Genomic DNA, 18651 nt, shown 5'->3' on the forward strand with positions numbered 1-18651 from the left:
CAACAACCCTGTGAGTTAGGTACTATTATGTTATTATTCCCATTTCCCACAGAATAGGAAGATGAGAGAGAGGTGAACCCCAAATTACTATGTAATACATAAATAGTTTTTGGCAGAGCTAGAATGCAAACTCAGGGATTTGCTGCATATCCATCTAGTCAGTGATATAGATCTTTGAACTTTAACCCAAGTAGAAGACATTTAATTACAAAGTGTTTCTAATATTTCTAATATAAGCAAATTATATCTTATGATTTATAGTTTATATTAAGGTATGAAAGATAAACTTGTCTCAGCTTTTGTATCTTTGAGATGTGATAAAGGTAATCTTCTATGCTATTATGAAAGTGATAGGAATGCAAGATGATGATGAGTGCAGAATTCGTGCCTATTTTGACTTCAAAGATTTATGTATGTATTTTGTGAATGTCTTTATATAATAAAATGTTACTGTTTAGTAAGTTGTAGAAAGAATTTCATTTGTTATGTATGAAGCCAATTTAAAAAGAAACTAGTTTTCCTTACTCTACATACTAGAGTAAGTATGACTTACTCTAGATATTTAAAAATTTGAATTTATTTATTTTATTTATTTATTTTTGTTGTTGTTGTTGCAGTTTTTGGCCGGGGCCGGGTTTGAACCCGCCACCTCTGGCATATGGGGCCAGCACACTACTTCTTGAGCCACAGGCACCGTCCAAAATCGGAATTTATTTTTTAGAGAGTTTGTCTCAAACTGATGATTGCTGTTATAGAATACTGCATGAAAAAGTAATCTTAACTTTTTGCTTACTTTTTACTTCAAAGAAGAATAACATTGAAGCTCAGGTTAAGGCAATATCCTTGCTTCATTTAGTATTTTTATTATTTCCTACCCTTTATGAATAAATACTTTGTCTGTAAAACTGAAAAGGAAAGACAACAGAAAAAAAAACTTATTTCCTTTCTGTTGAATAGATTATTTCATTAAAAAAAATAGGCCCCATTAATGCTGGGTTGTGAATACTAACATGTCAGATCCTCTGATGCTTAGGTGACCCTTGCTTTTTCCTTTTAGCAAATGATGCTTTTTAGGTGGATATACTAATTAGCAGTTAAATGATAATGTCCTAATGTAGTGTTAGGGAATGAGCAGGAGAGAGGAGTATTTTCCTTTCAGGCTGCAGGTTGATCGTTACATTGGGCAAACAACTGTAAATATGAAAATATAGTTGTTGTAAACTTGTCATGTCATTCAAATGGCCACAGTAGACAGCTTACTTGCAGAATTTTAGAGGAAATGATTTTGAATTTTCAGTTTGTTTGGGTGCATTTTTGCTTTAAACTGGTTGTTCAGGGTTGTATATAATTTTAAACTGTCCATTTAAACTTGATGTAAATACAAATAGGATAATACCAATGGTTATATATGTTTTGTTTTGTTTTTGAGACAGAGTTTCATTGTGGTGCCCTTGGTAGAGTGCTATGGCATCATAGCTCATAGCAACCTCTCAAACTCTTGGGTTTAAGCAATTCTCTTACCTCAGCCTCCCAAATAGCTGGGACTACAGGCACCCGCCACAACGCCCAGCTATTTTTTGGTTATAGTTGTCATTGTTGTTTGGCAGGCTTGGGCTGGGTTCAGACCCGCCAGCTCCAGTGTATGTGGCTGGCGCCCTAGCTGCTGAGCCTCAGGTGCCGAGCCCCAGTGGTTATATATATATATTTTTTTTTTATTAAATCATAACTGTATACATTGATATGATCATGGGGCATCATACACTCGCTTCATAAACCATTTGACACATTTTTATCACAGTGGTTAACATAGCCTTTCTGGCGTTATCTCAGTGGTTATATTTTAATAAAGAGTTAGTAGAATACAATTTTTAAAAAATGGATATAACGTTTTAAACATTTCATAAAGTATAAAATTTTAGGTTTTTCAAGTTTATATATCCCTCTCACTTTGTCCTCTCCAAAATGAGGCTTCTGTATTCATTGTCAGGGTTAGGAGAAGGAAAGGAAAACGAAGGGATAAAGAGAATTTAGTAAACATTTATTAGATAAGGGGCTTGTGAAATCGTTTTTAGTATTCTAAACAAGCAAAATAGAGGCTATAGATGTATATTTGATAACACTGAGTTTAAATTCTTCAGATTGATTGTCTTAGAATGTATATGCCAGTAGTATTAAAGCATTTTGGTGATTTATACGTATAATGCCTGGAACGATTTAAATATATAAAATGTGATCTTTAGGGCGGCGCCTGTGGCTCAGTCGGTGGGGCGCCGGCCTCATATGCTGAGGGTGGCGGGTTCAAACCCGGCCCTGGCCAAACTGCAACCAAAAAATAGCCGGGCGTTGTGGCTGGCGCCTGTAGTCCCAGCTACTCGGGAGGCTGAGGCAAGAGAATCGCTTAAGCCCAGGAGTTGGAGGTTGCTGTGAGCTGTGTGATGCCACAGCACTCTACCGAGGGCCATAAAGTGAGACTCTGTCTCTACCAAAAAAAAAAAAAAAATGTGATCTTTATAAAGATAACTGTGAACTTAAATTGCAAGCAGTTTAGCAGATTAAAAAAATCTCAGTGTTAATATTAGTCCCTCAGCACACAAATGGTATGGTGTATATAAAACATTTAAATTACTCTTGTAGGATTTGTGAAAATGAAATATATTCACAATTGAATAAGGTGGTTATTAGTGTTGCCATTTTAGTAATTAGTAAAATAATGGAAAATAGTTATAAAGGGGTAATGTTTTACTCATAAACGTGTTTAACTTAGCAGAAATTTACACGGCTATTGTTCTGAGAGATTATCGTTAGAATACCAACTGCATACTTTTCTTGTTTAAGAAGTAAAGAGCAAGCAGGATTTTAAAATGTGTTGCTGTTAAACAGCAATAACGACAGTAGTAAGATGAAAAAACAGCAGCCCATTTTTTAAATAGAAAAAGGCTAGAATTCTTTATTATTAGATATACAATATCAACATAATCGATCTAGCAGCATTATATTTGAGCTGAAAATACACTTAAATTTGAGGCCATTCACTACCCTGCATGAGTGAAACATCCTTCATATAGTTCTAAGATGAAATTATCCTTGAATGAATAGCATCTTCATTTATCTTCAAACCTCTTCTGTGCTTTTAGTGAATCTACTGTTTGAACATTCTACAACAAGAATTACATTATACCATTATACCAGAGTATTTGTGCAGTGTGAAATAGATTGGTTTGGAAAATGAACCTGGCTTTGCTATAAATTACGTTCACAGGTACAAAGGAATTTGTTATTTTGTTTAAAATAGTCACAAATATAATTAAGGTCTTAATTTATGTTAAACTACAAATACGGCTATTACCGTAACTAGATTAGGAACTTAATCTGTCACTTCAAGAATGATACCTAACAATTTTCATTTGTAATCTTAGATACATTATTTCAATTACGGGTCTGCAGCTGTTTGATATAAAAATGAATTATTTTTTAGATAGATTTGTTCATGGTTTTTAATTTTAAAACATGCCTCTTCGGTAAGGTGGAAAATAATTCTTCAGTTGTGACAGATTTTCCTTTGTGTCTTGCTGAAACAGGATATGAATTAAAATTCAGAACTATTTTTATCTTGTGCCCTGAAATGGCATTGTATGCTTCAGAACAGTCCTTAGTGAATATATATTTCAAATTTGATTATGAAGTGAATACAAGTTTTGTTCTAAAGAGAGAAACATGAGGTCTGCTATCTAAGGATAGCTTTACCTGTTTGAACTGAATGTGGATTGTTACCTGTCTAAAATTTGAATAATTTTGTTAATGTGGCTTACATATATTTAGAAGTCATTTATAACTCCCTGAATTCCATGGTATTAATTAATCAGTGTAAAACATCCAATCTTTTAAAGACTTATTAAGGACAGTTCTTTAAAATTTTGAAGTATATTTTTATTGGCAAATAATGCTGATTTTATTGCCTATGTGCAGTTAAAGAGAGTATTGCTATTTATTTAACTTGTATGACAAATGTTTTTGGAATAAAGAAGAGGAAAGAAGATCGTTGGTACTGTTTCTTGGTAAATATTCAATATTTAGTTATTATTAGTTAATTAAAATGAAATGAATATATTCTGTGTCCCTGCCATCTACTATTTAGCTTATCCTAAGTGTTTAAATTTTTTTTGTTACTTTTCTCAATTAAGAATATTTCTTGTCTATAAATAACAATACTTTAAAATATTTATTAAAGGTCTCAAAAAAAGGAGTTTTTCTTTTCTTCACTTCCCAGTTGAACACCAGCTATGTAACTAGTATTGTGTTAGGTTCTTGGGATACAAGTATTCTTTCTATGCCTCTGACAGCTTTATAACTTTTTTCTTATTTTTGACCCTACAACTCTATTTTATTTATATATAATTCTTATAGGGAAAGCTTTTGTCTTTTTCTGTTCTGGTTGTCTTTTTTGTCACTTTCAGAACATGATTTTTTTTTTTCCTATTGCTGTCAGATATTGTTAATGTATCTAAAATTGAGTCAGATATTCGAGGAGTAATTTTCAGGTCAGAGTTGTATTAAGGTCCTATTCTCTGAAGTGACATAATAAGACTTTATTTGTGCTCTCAAGTAACATTTCACAGTGTTGGTAACAAATTTCCTCTATTTAAAGCTTTTTATGCTTATTGAATTGTGGTTTCTGATTTCTGCTTAGGTAATTATTTTCCTTCTAGTTGAATTCCTGTTGTGGTTTTCTAATGCAATATTTGCTTATTGATTTTTAAAAATCAGTCTGAATTTAACAGGAGTTACATCTAACTTTTTAAAATAATGAGCTTTGGACCCAAGAAATAACAAAATATTAATCTTCAGCTTACTGTTTGTCTGTGAACTTGGGTATGCTTGTATTTATTATTATGAATAACCTATGACTTTGAGCAAATGTTTATCAAGAACCTGTTGTAAGCCAAGGATTAAAGTAGTTGAACAAGATAGACATGGTCTGTATATACTAAGGGAGCTTATATTCCGGAGGGGGGCGATATTTTGTCAGCCAATTTATCAGTTTTATCAATGTGTATGACTTTGAAAAATTATAAGGTAAACATTTATGTCAATATCAAAATAACTATTCACTTGTTTCTGCTTTATTAGAAAAGATTTTATGTAATTATATGTATTGATAATATATAAACCATACATTCATGTTTACATTATACTTTTTAAAAGTGCTTTTGGTTATTTCTTTTTTAAAAAAATCTAGATTTTTCTTTTTAAGAGATAGGGTATTGCTATATTGCTTAGGCTAGTCTCGAACTCTGGGCTTAAGCAGTCCTCTTGCCTCAGTCTTTTGAGTAGCTGGCACTATAGGCCAGAGCCACCATTCCAGCTTAAGTAGAGATTTTTTTCTTAGTGTATAATTTTGCTGTTTTAATTTTGTAGAAGTAAATACAATTAAATGACATTGAGTAATAATTGTGTTTTTCTCATAAGGACACATTAAAAAGTAATAAAATAAAGGAAGCCAGCTTTCTTTTGAAGTCACCAAGGTTAAAATAATCTTACTTTACAGATGGACAAATGGTTATTATAAAGACTATTACTAGAAATATTTATACCCTGTTTATTGAACTACTCTGTATCAGATGGTGTGTATAGTGTTTTACATGTAGCACCTTAATGTGCCTAATAAATTGTCTTCATTTTAGAAATGAGAAAGCTTATGAGGTAAAAGGACTTTCTCAAGCTAACAGTCACCAACACTCTACCCAGAGATCCCTCACTAGGAGGCTTCTGCCCTGTTAGTTCCTTATTGTTCCATATTGACTCTAAAGACAGATAGATGCAGAGGATTCCCTTTTTTCAAGTGTATATTCAGTCTCATCATGCACAGTAAACTTCTTAAATCTGTACTCTGTGAAGATCTCTTAGGTTTTGCTGGGGTATTTAACCAGTGGCAGTTCAGGGGTAGGAATGTAGTCATGGCTGCCTAGTCATGAGTGGTGAAGTTTATGACTTAATAGCAGAAAGTGAGCATTATTCTAGGTAGGACAGAAGTTTCAGGGAGGTAGCATCATCTTTGTGCAAGAGTACTGACCAGGGCAGGCCTACTGTTGGCTGATTGTGTTTTCATGCAACCAGGTGAACCCTTGTCACCAATTTCCGAACAGAATATTGCCTTTTTTTTTTTTTAAACTTAATACAATTAAAGCAAAATGTATTTGATAATTTAAAGTTTTTAATGTTTTAAATTTTCTTTCCTTAATCCTGTCAGAAAACGTCGTATTTATTGTTTTCTATAAAAGAAATGGATGACTTTTTTTGTTTTTAATTATACTTATTTTCCTTCAGATTTCTTTCTGGGGTATTGTTAGTATGTTTGAGGACAAAGACTTGAAATTTGTCTAGATTTGTATTAGAGATGTTTTGTTTTGTATTTAATTTTCTCATTAATACTGTTCCGTTTACCTGCTTATATTACTTATAAGACCTTAAAAGACCTATGTGCTTGTTTTTGGTGTCCTGAAGATTGGCCTATAATTGCTGAGATTTTAAAGGATTCTAGCTAAGTGGCTCCTTCATGTGTTACTCCTCAGCAAGTTTGTAGAAGATAATAACTGCTCTTATGGGATGGCTTCTTAGCTTCTTTTTAAAAATTTTAAAAATTTTATTTTATTTTTTAAGAGATAGATTCTTGCTCTTTCACCCAGGCTGGAGTGCAGTGGTCTGAGCATAGCTCACTGCAGCCTTGAACTCCTGGGCTCATGTGTGGGCTCATGTGATCCTCTTGCCTGCACTTCTACCTCCTGAGTACTTGGGAGGACAGGCATGAGCCACCACACTAGGCTATTTCTTCGCATCTTAAAACCTTATTTAACAAAGAAATTACATTGACTTTTCAAATTTTAAATATGGCAGGCTATAAATAAAGGAAATAGAAAAGACCAAAAAATTGTCCTTGATTATAATTTTATTCAGCATAATATCTGTAACTCTTCTCTTTGATAGTACCCCTTGATAGTAACATAAGTGCAGGCAAGTGCTGACTAAGAATATCTCAACTTGTAGGCACTTCTGTCAGTTACGTCTGCAAAAGGAGTGGGGCAGCTTTGAAGATTTGGCTTCAAATTTTCTTTTTTTTTTTTTTATTTAGTGTTTTTTGTTCAATAATATATATATATATATTTTTATTAAATCATAACTGTATACATTGATATGATCATGGGGCTTCAAATTTTCAACAGAACCAGCTTATCTGGCTTTCAGAACATATAGCTATCCCCTCAACAACTAACTCTAGGCCTTTGAAAAAGAGGTGAGTTGCCTGCTATTCATTTCCTGTCAGAAGTGTAACAGGGAAATAATAATTAGAGAAGACTTCTAAAGACTCCTGAGCCCTCTCCTCTCACCAAAACCTGATATCCTAGTTTTTCCTATCTTGGTAATAGCAGTTACATCTTTTTAGTTATTTATGTCAGAATGGCATTCTTTTTCCTATATCTACATTAAGTTATCGGCCAATCATCTTTGCCTTCCCTGAAAAGTACAGCCAGAATTGGACTTCCTAACCACTTCTGTCACTCCTTCCCTGGTCTGGGTCACTACTGTTTCTTGTGTAGATCATTAGCAAAACCTCATAACTTGGGTGGTGCCTGTGGCTCAAGGAGTAGGGCGCCGGTCCCATATGCCGGAGGTGGTGGGTTCAAACTTAGCCCTGGCCAAAAACCAAAAAAAAAAAAAAAAGAAAAACCTCATAACTTGTTCTCTTGCTTCCATGGCTCTATTCTCAACAGTCCGATCTCTGTACACCTGTTTGTAGTCCCTTCCTTTGCCTCCTCCCCCTTTTTCAACAGGGTCTCACTCTGTCACCCGGCAAGAGTGCAGAGGCATCATCCTAGCTCACAGCAACCTCAAATTCCTGGGCTCAAGCTATCCTGTGTCTTAGCCTCCTGAGTAGGTGGAACTAAAGAGGTGCACTACTACATCTGGCTGATTTTTCTACGTTTTGTAGAGATGGTGTCTTGCTCTTGCTAGGCTCATCTTGAACTCCTCACCTCAAGCAGTCCTTCCTCCTTGGCCTGCCAAAACTGCAAGTAGCCTGAATTAATTTTTCTAAATATTCAAAGCTGTATCATTCTGACAAGTTAGCACATGGTGACGCTACATGGTGGACCAAATTAATTAGCCTTTTGCAGACCTTTTTGGACTATGTTTTAATGTTTTGCTCTATGCTTTTAGAAGAAACAGCCATGCAAAAAGCAATTCTGCATTTGGTATACAATCTTTTATGTCATTCAGTAGCCCTTATAGGAGATTCCAGATAAAAATTGTCTTTGGAGATTTAGTGTAAGAAGTCCAGTTGAGGAGCAACCTCATTCTTTCAAGGGTACAAATATTCCCTCATGACTCCCACAATGTACTTAATAATTGTCTCTTATCATTGAGCATTAAGCTATTGTTATAATTATTTTGCCTTTATAAATAGGTTTTAGATGTGAATATCTTTACATATATCTTGTTTAATTTTATACAGATATGATTATATATTTGTAGCAATAAGATTTTGGAGCCAAAGCACATGTACATTTAGAATTTTGGTAGACCTTACCAAAGTGCCCTAAGAAGGTCACATTGATTTATACCCCAACCAGTGGTTGAATATAAATTGTGTTTTGAATTTTCACTTAACAGCCTTTTTTCCCTATGCTTTTATTATCAGAAATTTCTGTTGCTTCATTTTCAAAAATTCACATGTGATTAGAACTAGACAGTTTTATAGTTTAAATTTTCATATGTTCATTCATTTATTCAGCTGATAATTATTATCTGCCAGTTGTATAGGCTCATAACAGCCTTCCTTTTTCTTTCCTCCCTATTTTTCTTTTCCTTCCCTTCTTCTTTACTCACACCCTTCTTTCCTTCATTTCTCTCTCTTCCTTCCTATATGCCTTGATCATATTACTTAAACTCTCCAGGCTTCTGTTTTCTTTCCTTAAATAGGAATATTTGTTATACCTATTTTATAGGTAAAGTTCTTATGCAAGTACCTGACATAAGTGCTCAATAAATACTGGCCGTCATAATTTTATTTGAAATTGTCTCCTGCTCTCTGGATTTTCATTTCCTTCCAATTCCTTTTTCTGTGGTTTATTTTGGCTCTATATATTTGAGGCATTCCTCAATTATTAATCTCTGCTAATAATTTATTCTGAATGAGGCACTAAAAAGTTGATGGAGACATGAGGGGCTTTTTTGACAGTGGATATCACTGTAGGCTTACTGATTACACATCCAGCTGCCATTTTTGTTAGTCATCATCCCTACTCTCACTCCCAGTAGATAGAGAAATAGATATTTCTCCAGAGAGGTCCTGGGGGGATATCCTGTGTTTGAGAGCTGAGAGAGAGAGAGCGTTGCTGGGGATCTCTTTCGTCAGTATGTTTTTTGCCATTATGTTTCCTCTTTTCAGTGTTATGCCTGACCCCATGCCTTCTGCCTGTTCTTGAGTCCCTGAGTCAGGAGCCTCTCTGGTTCAGTTTCTCCAAAGAATAAACCTCTATTTCCCACTAAACTAGGGAAGGGCTGGTTATCTGATACTTAAATAGACTTTCACCCAGCACTTCTTTTTTTCTTTCTTTTTCTTTTTTTGAGACAGAGTCTCATTATGTTGCCCTTGGTAGAGTGCCACGGTGTCACAGCTTACAGCAACCTCCAACTCTTGGGCTTAAATGGTTCTCTTGCCTCAGCCAGCAGGAGAGGTTATTTTTCTTTTGTTGCAGTTGTTTAGCTGGCCTGGGCCTGGTTCAAACCCACCACCCTCAGCGTATGTGGCTGGTGCCTAAACCACTGTGCTACCAGCGCCGAGCCATACCCAGCACTTCTATTTGCAGTCATGTATCTCACCTCTGCTTTCTTTGCTTCTTGTTTCCTTCAATTTTGAAATTTTCTTAGTTTTTGTGATACAAATACATTGGCTTTCTTCTCAAGATCTTAGGTTTCAGCTTCCTCTACTCGGCTAAGTCTGCTTTCCATCTTCAAAAAATGGGTTCATGTCTCTGCTCTGCTTTTGTTGACTCCTCTGGAATTCTTTGTTTCTTTCTGGGTTTACAACTTTTCTGTTTCTTCACTGGTCTTTATAGTTCAGTCTTTCATGTTTAACCAGTTATTGATGATCTGCTGTTATCTTTTTGTTTGAATTTTTGTTGAAGTTAAAAAACATCCTGACACCTTACTCCTTCAACGAGTTTTTAGACATTACAAATTCAATTAATTTATTAAATATATTGAAACTACATCAAGGTTGTTAAATTTCAGGGTCTTAGAAATCAGTTACTACCTATTATGTTCTATGTGGGTGCATGTGCATATGTGTGTTTAAAATATTCTCTGTCATATGCATAGGTACTCGGTAAGTTTAATCAAAGAATGATTATATTGGCTGTAGTTTTTTTTTAAATTCCCTGTTCTTGGTTTTCACATGTTAATGCATTTGCCTGATCATTTTATCAGTTGATAAACAAGTTAACCCAAAATTAGTTCTCTGAAATTGGAAATATTGTAGTGTTTAATGTATCACTACTATTAAAAGTTGATAACTTGTAGGGTTTTTGGACACTATTGCTATGTAGATTGTATTTACAGTATTTAGTCTAATCATTTTCAGATAACATCAGCCTCTCTTGGTAACATTTCTTTTATGTACTAATTACCATTGGTACAGGTCCATTCTGTCTGATAGACATCCAATAGACATCATATGTGATGATGAAAATGTTTTGTATCTGTGTTGTCCAGTAAATATAGTAGCCAAGCCACGTGTGTCTGTGGAGAACTTGAAATGTGGCTAGTGTGCCTGGGGAACTGAATTTAAAATTTTATTCAATTTTAATTAATTAAATTTTAGTTAAATAGCCATATGAGACTAGTGGCTAGCTACCATATTGGCCAGCATTGTTTGATAGGATGTACTTAATCCTTTTTTTAGTAAAAATACAGCATTTTGAAATGTTGATTAGTATAGTTACTTCTATGCACATAGTTTAGCAAAATATACCATATTTACTATTTCATATAGTATGATAACTGTTAACAATAGAATACTATTCAAACCTCTGGGAAGATATACTAAACAATTCTTTCAAACTTTTTGCTATATTGAAGACCTTAATTGTCTCTTACCATCTCATTCTTAGCAAATGATTTCTCCTCCCATTTCCCAGAATGTAAGCACTTACTTATTTTTTCACCCTTCTCTCTTACCAGTTTGTGATCATAACTGATTTTCTACCACCCCTTGCATTACAATGAAAAAAAGATTCCTGTTTCCTGACAAAAGAGGTCCTTCCACCTGTGCTCTTATTCCACCCCATTTTTTACCTACTCATGGATTTTGTCTATCAGTTTTCCACCTGTTTCTTGTAATTTTAGCCTATATCCAGGCTTTTTTTTTTCTCTTTGTGCTTTAATGAGCTCCAGTTTCTCCATTGATGTAGATAACATATGTAATAGACAGGAGTTGACTTTTCCACTCCCTTCTTTTTTTTCTTCTGATCCATGACTTTTGAAAGAACTGTTTATATTTATTTTCTCCAGTTCTTCTTTTCTACATATTTTGATGCATGCCGAAGTTTGAGAATCACTGCCCTAGCCTGTCTTTTTGGGTAGTCAAGAAGCTCGCAATTAGTGCAGTAATAGCGGCCAGTGAATTTATATTCAAAGAATGAATATATATCTATTGACTGTAATTCTAATTTATTCATTCCTTAGTCCTTAGTTTTCACAAGTTAATACATTTGTCTGATAATTTTATCAATAGAGTTGCTCAGCAAACAAGTAACTCTATATTAGTTCTTAATATTAATTAGGATCACAGGTTACAGTATGTAGAGGACTATTAGTTTTCCCTTAAACAGACACAGAGGAGTCAACTTTGGTTGGATGAGATGGAGTTTAAACTTAGAAATAGTAGCTGTGGGTGAATTAGTTAAGATTATTAAGTTTAGCTGTGAATGACAGAAACTTGAAATTGTAGTGTCTTAAAAAGATAGTTTATTTTTTTCTCTTGTTAACGTGGGTAATCTAAGTTTGGTGACTGCATGATTATCAGGAATCTAGGCTTCTTTCTACCCGTGTTGCCCTACCATTTCCAGTACTCAGCTTCTGCTTCATAGTTGATTTGGCTGCTGTAGCTGTAGTCATCCCTTTTATATTATAGTCAGCAGGGAAGAAAAAAAAGAGGAGATACCATTTCTCCTTTTAAAGTAATTACTGAGAACGTTTCGTCCCATTTGTCATAATTTAGACATTGGCCACACCCAGTTATAAAGGGAGACTGGGAAATAAAAGTTTTTATTTCTGGCAGCCATGTGTGCAGATATAATCCATCGGTTCTACTGTTGTGAGGAAAGGGGAGAACATGTTGTGGGGATGACTAATAACTTCTACATGATAAACCCTTGGGAGCTTTGGTTGGTCCAATCAGTAAACAACATGGAATGCTTATTATAAGTAATGCACTATCTCAGGTTAGTTGTGGGGGAAATGTAATTTGGGGGGTGCAAAATTAAATTTCACAAAAAAATTAGAATCTACTTTTTGGCTTTCCAAGAGATTCCATTTGCTTGGGGAAATCAGGCATAGTCACATAAATTACAGAGCATTGTAGGGATCAGAGGGTATGAGTAGGGAGGGATCAGACTCACGTGGGATTTACTTTTAGAGGGGAGCACTCCTAGAGGAATGGAGTTTTGGAAAGACAGGTTTGAAGAAGAGAATTGACATGCTTTTGGGTAAATTGAGTTCTTTGTACGAGATAATAATCACTATTCAGTACTCTTACTACTTAACAAGAGTTTTAAAACTGATTGCTAATATAGAACTGAAGGAATTGTAATGAACCTATAAGAAATCTCTGTTGGGTTATAGATGATAAGTAATAGCTTCATTCATTTATTAGTTTATCTCAACTTACATTTGACTGGAAGATCCTTACATTTTTAGTAGTTACGTCAGTTTCAGAATAAAAGATTTATTTTTCAAATTGTATGTGGTAATAAGAACCATCGTAATTTATGACCTCCCAATTGAATAATTGAATGATTTTATGGAAACATAAGTAAATTTTGTGAATGGAGAAGAAGCCAAGAAGTCAGAAAAGAGAACAAGGGAGTAAGCATGGAGTATTATTAAAAAAAAAAAAAAGTGGGTTTAGTATAGAGTTTACCAAGGTCTTAAAAACATTTAAAAATGAATTAATATGATATAGTGATGCAAATCTAATTTTTTACCTAATAGTTTTTCCTGTCATAAAATTTCTTCAAAGCAGGTTTTTAAATCGACTGTATAACATTAATTTTATAGTTTAGATCTCCTGTAATGATTTATCCCATCCCATTATCATCAGACATTGAAATTGCTTATGAAATTTTTGTTATTGTAAACATAGTGCATATAAGTCTTTAAAAAGTGAATTAGTGAGCATAGAAGTTGCATGTTAGAATATATAGAATGTTGTTGGAGAAAACTTTGAAGTAGCAAAAATAACATTTTGAGTTTTCCCCTAAGGTGAGAAAGATGATGATCCTGTGGAGAGTAGTGGAATTAAACAATCAGAAGCTTATAAAATTTGGACTAATATTAAACAGTTTGAAGAGAATATTTCAGATTGTATATGAAACCAGCACATTGTACTCCTTGATTGCACTAATGTACACAGCTATGATTTAATAAAAAGAAAAAAGAAAAAAAATTTAAATATTAGTGATTATCAAAAAAAGAAAATAGTAAAGTAAGTGTGGATAATTTACATGTTCTTCCTTAAGTATATACGCATGCTTCATATGTTTACTGGTGTCTAAATCATATTGATTTTTAAGTAGTGAAAATCAAATATTTTTGTTTGGTAATAAAGAAATGAATAAAAAGTTCTGTTCAAATATGCATATGCTTTCACAAGGCTTATTGTATGTCTCTTGATTTACAGGCCTTTTTGCAAATGTGTAATCTGCCTATCAAAGTAGTTTGTAGGGCAAATGCAGAATATATGTCTCCATCTGGTAAGTGTGTTTTTTTCCTTCTCTGTTAATACACATATTCTGGATTGATAAAATTGCAGCAGTGATAACCCAGTTTGTACCTACATGTTAAAAATATCTGATTTTTTTGTTTACGTTTTGAGGAATTTTCCATAGTTTTATAAGGTAACAATTGCAAACTTGACAGTTTTGGGCTGGCATATCTATTCAGCTTAACTGTAGTCAGAAATGTTGCTCATGTGTTGTAGGAATTGTTTTAAACAGTAAATGTTAAGGAAATACATGATCTCAAGATTTCTCCAGTTTTACTTACATAAAACTTTGCCAAATTTCAGTTAATAATGAACTCATTCATTATTTAACACATTTCTGTAAATTATATTAAGGCAGAAAAAGAGAGATTGTAGAATAATTAATTTGTCATTAGCTATTAGTTAAAGTTGTTACTGAATGTTTTGGTTTCTAATGATTTCTTTTTTCTAATGCTTTATATTAACAAATCTGAAAAAACACTTTTAAAATTTTACCCTTTCTAATATTTTTTATAATCAGTATTATTCTAGACATTAGTATACAAAAGTCCTGTTTTAAATATGATGCAAATAATTTTTAATATCAAAATATGGTATCACAAAGCTGATAAATAAAGTATAATTGGCATGGGTTATTATAATTATGGTTTTGTGATAGCAACAATAATACATGGAAACGCTCTTTGAATAAATTGTTAATTATAACTGATGGGTGTAAGTATGTTACATTGCTTTTTAGGGAGACAGTTATCTATCTTTTCATTGTGATGTGATGATAACTTTGGAATGACTTGTAGTAAACATTTTTGTCACCTTAAATTCTTAAGAGTAGTAATTGTCAAAAAGTGTGAAGACACCCTCCTCATACAGATTGAATACTGTATGGATATATCTATATTTATAGGTTTATAAATATATTTAGAAAATACTTTTATAAAGCGATTTCTAGATTTATGATTCTTGGAGGCCATTTATTGACTCATCTTTGTGCTGATTTTTATTTACACATTGAATTTTAATGAACCAAATTGCATTCTGTACATCTTTTTTCTCTGTATAGTCACATAAAAAGAGTTTGTGTATTTACATACACAAAGGTTAATAATCTAATACTAAAATTAGCAATGAAAAGTCAAAGTAGTTCATGTACTTGGTTCCCCAAATTTCTATACTTAGAAATAAAATCAGCTATTACTTAGTTGGTTTTCTGACAACTTTTTATAGACTATGAAAGACTAACATGGAGATGTTAGAGACATACAATACATACATACATTCTTTTCATAAGGAGGATTCTCCTCAGGTAGATGAAAATCATACTTTGGGGGAGGTTGCGGTGGCTCACGCCTGTTATCCTAGCGCTCTGGGAGACTGAGGCAGGTGGATTGCTTGAGCTTAGGAGTTCAAGACCAGCCTGAGCAAGAGCGAGACCCTGCCTCTAAAACTGGCTGGTCATTGTGGTGGGTACCTGTAGTCCCAGCTACTTGGAAGGCTGAGGCAAGAGAATCGCTTGAACCCAAGAATTTGAGATTGCTGTGAACTCTACCCAGGGTGACAAAGTGAGACTCTGTCATTAAAAAAACAAAACAAAACAAAACATACTTTCTCTAAGATATTTAAATTTTATCATATCTCAAATTAGTATTCTCTTTCATCAAATGATTTGTGATGATTGGGGAAATGCTTTTTCTTTGCTTGTTTCTCGTGGTAGATTTTTTAAAGCAGAGAACATGGAATAGAAGACCGCTTGGCTATGTATTAGGAAATCTTTATTCTTTCTGTGACTTGGTCACACATTAACTATTTCCTTGGAAAATTTTACTTCTCTTTCGGAGCCTCATTGACTTTTTCTGCAATATGAGGTGGCTTAATTAGGTGATCCAAGGTCCTTTGTATTTCTCACATTCTCTGAATCTGTATACTTACTTGGTAACATGGTCTTGCTTTCTTTAGAAATAAAAGTTCTAAATGTGATTATTCACTTAAAAAGAAAAACAGAGGCCTTGGTTTTCTTTTTTGACCATTGATTGGTGCCAGAGAATAACTGTCCCATTTTGCTTTCGCCTGATACCTGTAATAATAGAACATTGGCTCCATTATAAGTCAGGCTAGTGAGAAAAATATTATTCACTTCTAACTTTTGCCCTGATTTTTATATATTTCTTTATATCTAGGGATATACATATAAGATGAATACTTGATTGACTACCCAGACTTCTCTGCTTTAGAATCTACAATGCTCAAGATATTTTTAAGAAAATACAAACTTTTTTTCTAAGAACTTGACGCTAGTTATTGAAAATGAGTACACTTTGCTCTAGATGTACTATAACCCCAAATACTTTTAGTTAAAGCACTAAATAGTTTTCATTCTCAGATCATTTTATCTCAAAGGACCCAAACTAATTCTAGTAGTATAGTAGTTACAAAGATTTTATTCCAAGTTAAAAAACAATATGGCCTAATGTTTACCCGAATAAGAAGGAAGGAATGCAGAATTGGTGACAGGGAAATGTCTTCTAAATACATCCAGAGAGTTGTGGTATTCCAAAAGGCCTGCTTTTTCTTTGTAATGCATGTTATCCTGTCCATGCAGATGAAGCTATTGTTAGTACTGTGCACCTCATCCATTACCCCCAGGCTGACTGAGTCAGAGAGGAGTGAAACTATTGAAAAGGCGCAGGAAGAAGCCTGCTGTTAGTGTGAACTCTATTTGAACTAGGTCTGACAGCAAGTTTCATGTTTTAGAATTTGGCGTAGACCTTCTTGCTATTTAGAAACTATTTTGTTCTCTCACCTGTGATAATTTCATTAAGTATTGGTATTTATTAAAATGAAATACTGTATTTGTTAATGTGACATGTATTTAGAGAAGCCAGTTCTTTTTTCCTACATGTGTTGGGAACACACTTTGCATTATAACTCACCAAGGAGTGTACCTTCAAAGATTGTTAATTCTCTTAATTCTTGATATTTTGTGTGAAAAACATGATGTGTTTAAAATATTGAGTTTAACGGGTATCAAAGATTTAAAATTAGGAGATATAAAAAGAAGACTTCTTAAATGAGTTTACAAAGTAGTGTTTTCTTTGTACTCTGAAGAGAAAGCCCGGTCAATTTCTTTAAAATTTATCAGTGGTCATGAACCAGTGTCCTACCTTGGTTCATGTAATTTGGAAAATTAGTGTTTACTATTGTATAGTGATTTATTAATGTTAGCTCTGAAAGAAAATATTGTGATCTACTATTATATCCAAACGAATACTCTAGAAATGAATCTATTTGTTCCTTTTCCTTTTGTTTTAAAATTGGTTAGTAATCAGTGTTTAAAAATTTATGGGATTTAACATACGTATCTGACTGTAATTTTCAAAAGTTATAGTTTTATGAAATATCTGTACATAGTATTAGAACATCATTTTGTGTTAATTTATTTTTTTATTAGCACAAACTTTACTGAAAGTGTTTTTACACATTTTTTCCCCCTCAATAGGTAAAGTACCTTTTATTCATGTGGGAAATCAAGTAGTATCAGAACTTGGTCCAATAGTCCAATTTGTTAAAGCTAAGGTAAAAAATATATATATATATTAAATGCATTTAATCACACTTACTGGTAAGTAAGTCATTCATCATTCTTTAGTGTATCTTAACATTTACATTGATTTTAACCTAGTTTTATAAAATGCCAATACAAACTACTAGAAAATATTCTGCAGTATAGGTTGGTATTTTTCATGATGTAAGCCAAGGACAAAAGAGGTAGTTTGATCTTTACAAAATGGTAGATAATTTTCTAACTTATGCTTATGAGAATTTTGGTCATAAGTGAAAACTGGTAGGTTGTTATGAACTATCCATTTGATTTTTAAGAAAGGAGATAGAAGTTATAGTCAGAAGTTAATACATTTAGTTTATCTATTTGAAAGATTCTACTTTTCATTTATTCAGTTTAGATTATAATAGTTATCAAGGAACAATAACCATTAATGTTTTGGGAAACATCTTTCTGGACTTTACATGAAAATCAATTATATTAGTATGTGTTATTTCACAACCTACCTTTTCAAATTATTAATATGTTCGAAATTCTTCTCTTAATACTTGTAGGTATATAGATATATGTCATCCTTTTAAATTGTATAGTATTCTGTAATATTGGATATATTATATTATAATTTTATTTTCTCAAGTCTTTACTAATGAGCATAGATTGTGGCCAGTTTTTTGCTATCTCAGAGTGCTAGGGTACATTTTTTTGTATGTAAACACTTGTACACTTGTCTGTCTCCTTAGAATAAATTTCTAAGAGTGATTTGGGGATGTCATAGGGTATGCATTTTTAAAATCTTGCAATAGACTGCCAGATTGAACTAAAGGAAGTACCATTTCATGTCTCTACTAATTACTACAGTGTATTCGAATTTTAAAATTAGTGGCTGTACTTTTATAAACAGTATTCCATCTTTTTTTTGCTTTTGTGGAATAATTGATAATGCAGTTTGGTTTCTTGGAAATGCATTTATATAATAAATACTACTTATTAATATTTTGTAATGATACAGAGTATTAAATATGCTTTTATATAGAATAATTTTGTTTGGGGAGGCATT

The 18651-nt window shown here is 33.1% G+C and overlaps 1 protein-coding gene across 1 annotated transcript in view; it reads left to right on the plus strand.

Moving 5' to 3' along the window:
- The window catches only part of MTX2 (metaxin 2), a 77894-nt gene that overhangs the window by 39883 nt on the left and 19360 nt on the right, over positions 1–18651 (plus strand). The window contains exons 4-5 of the mRNA XM_053597541.1: positions 13955–14027; positions 17532–17608. Coding sequence (XP_053453516.1) covers positions 13955–14027; positions 17532–17608 — 150 coding nt within the window. The remainder of the gene's footprint in view (positions 1–13954; positions 14028–17531; positions 17609–18651) is intronic.

This window comes from Nycticebus coucang, chromosome 7 (assembly GCF_027406575.1).
Source record: "Nycticebus coucang isolate mNycCou1 chromosome 7, mNycCou1.pri, whole genome shotgun sequence".
In the NCBI taxonomy this organism is placed as follows: domain Eukaryota; kingdom Metazoa; phylum Chordata; class Mammalia; order Primates; family Lorisidae; genus Nycticebus; species Nycticebus coucang.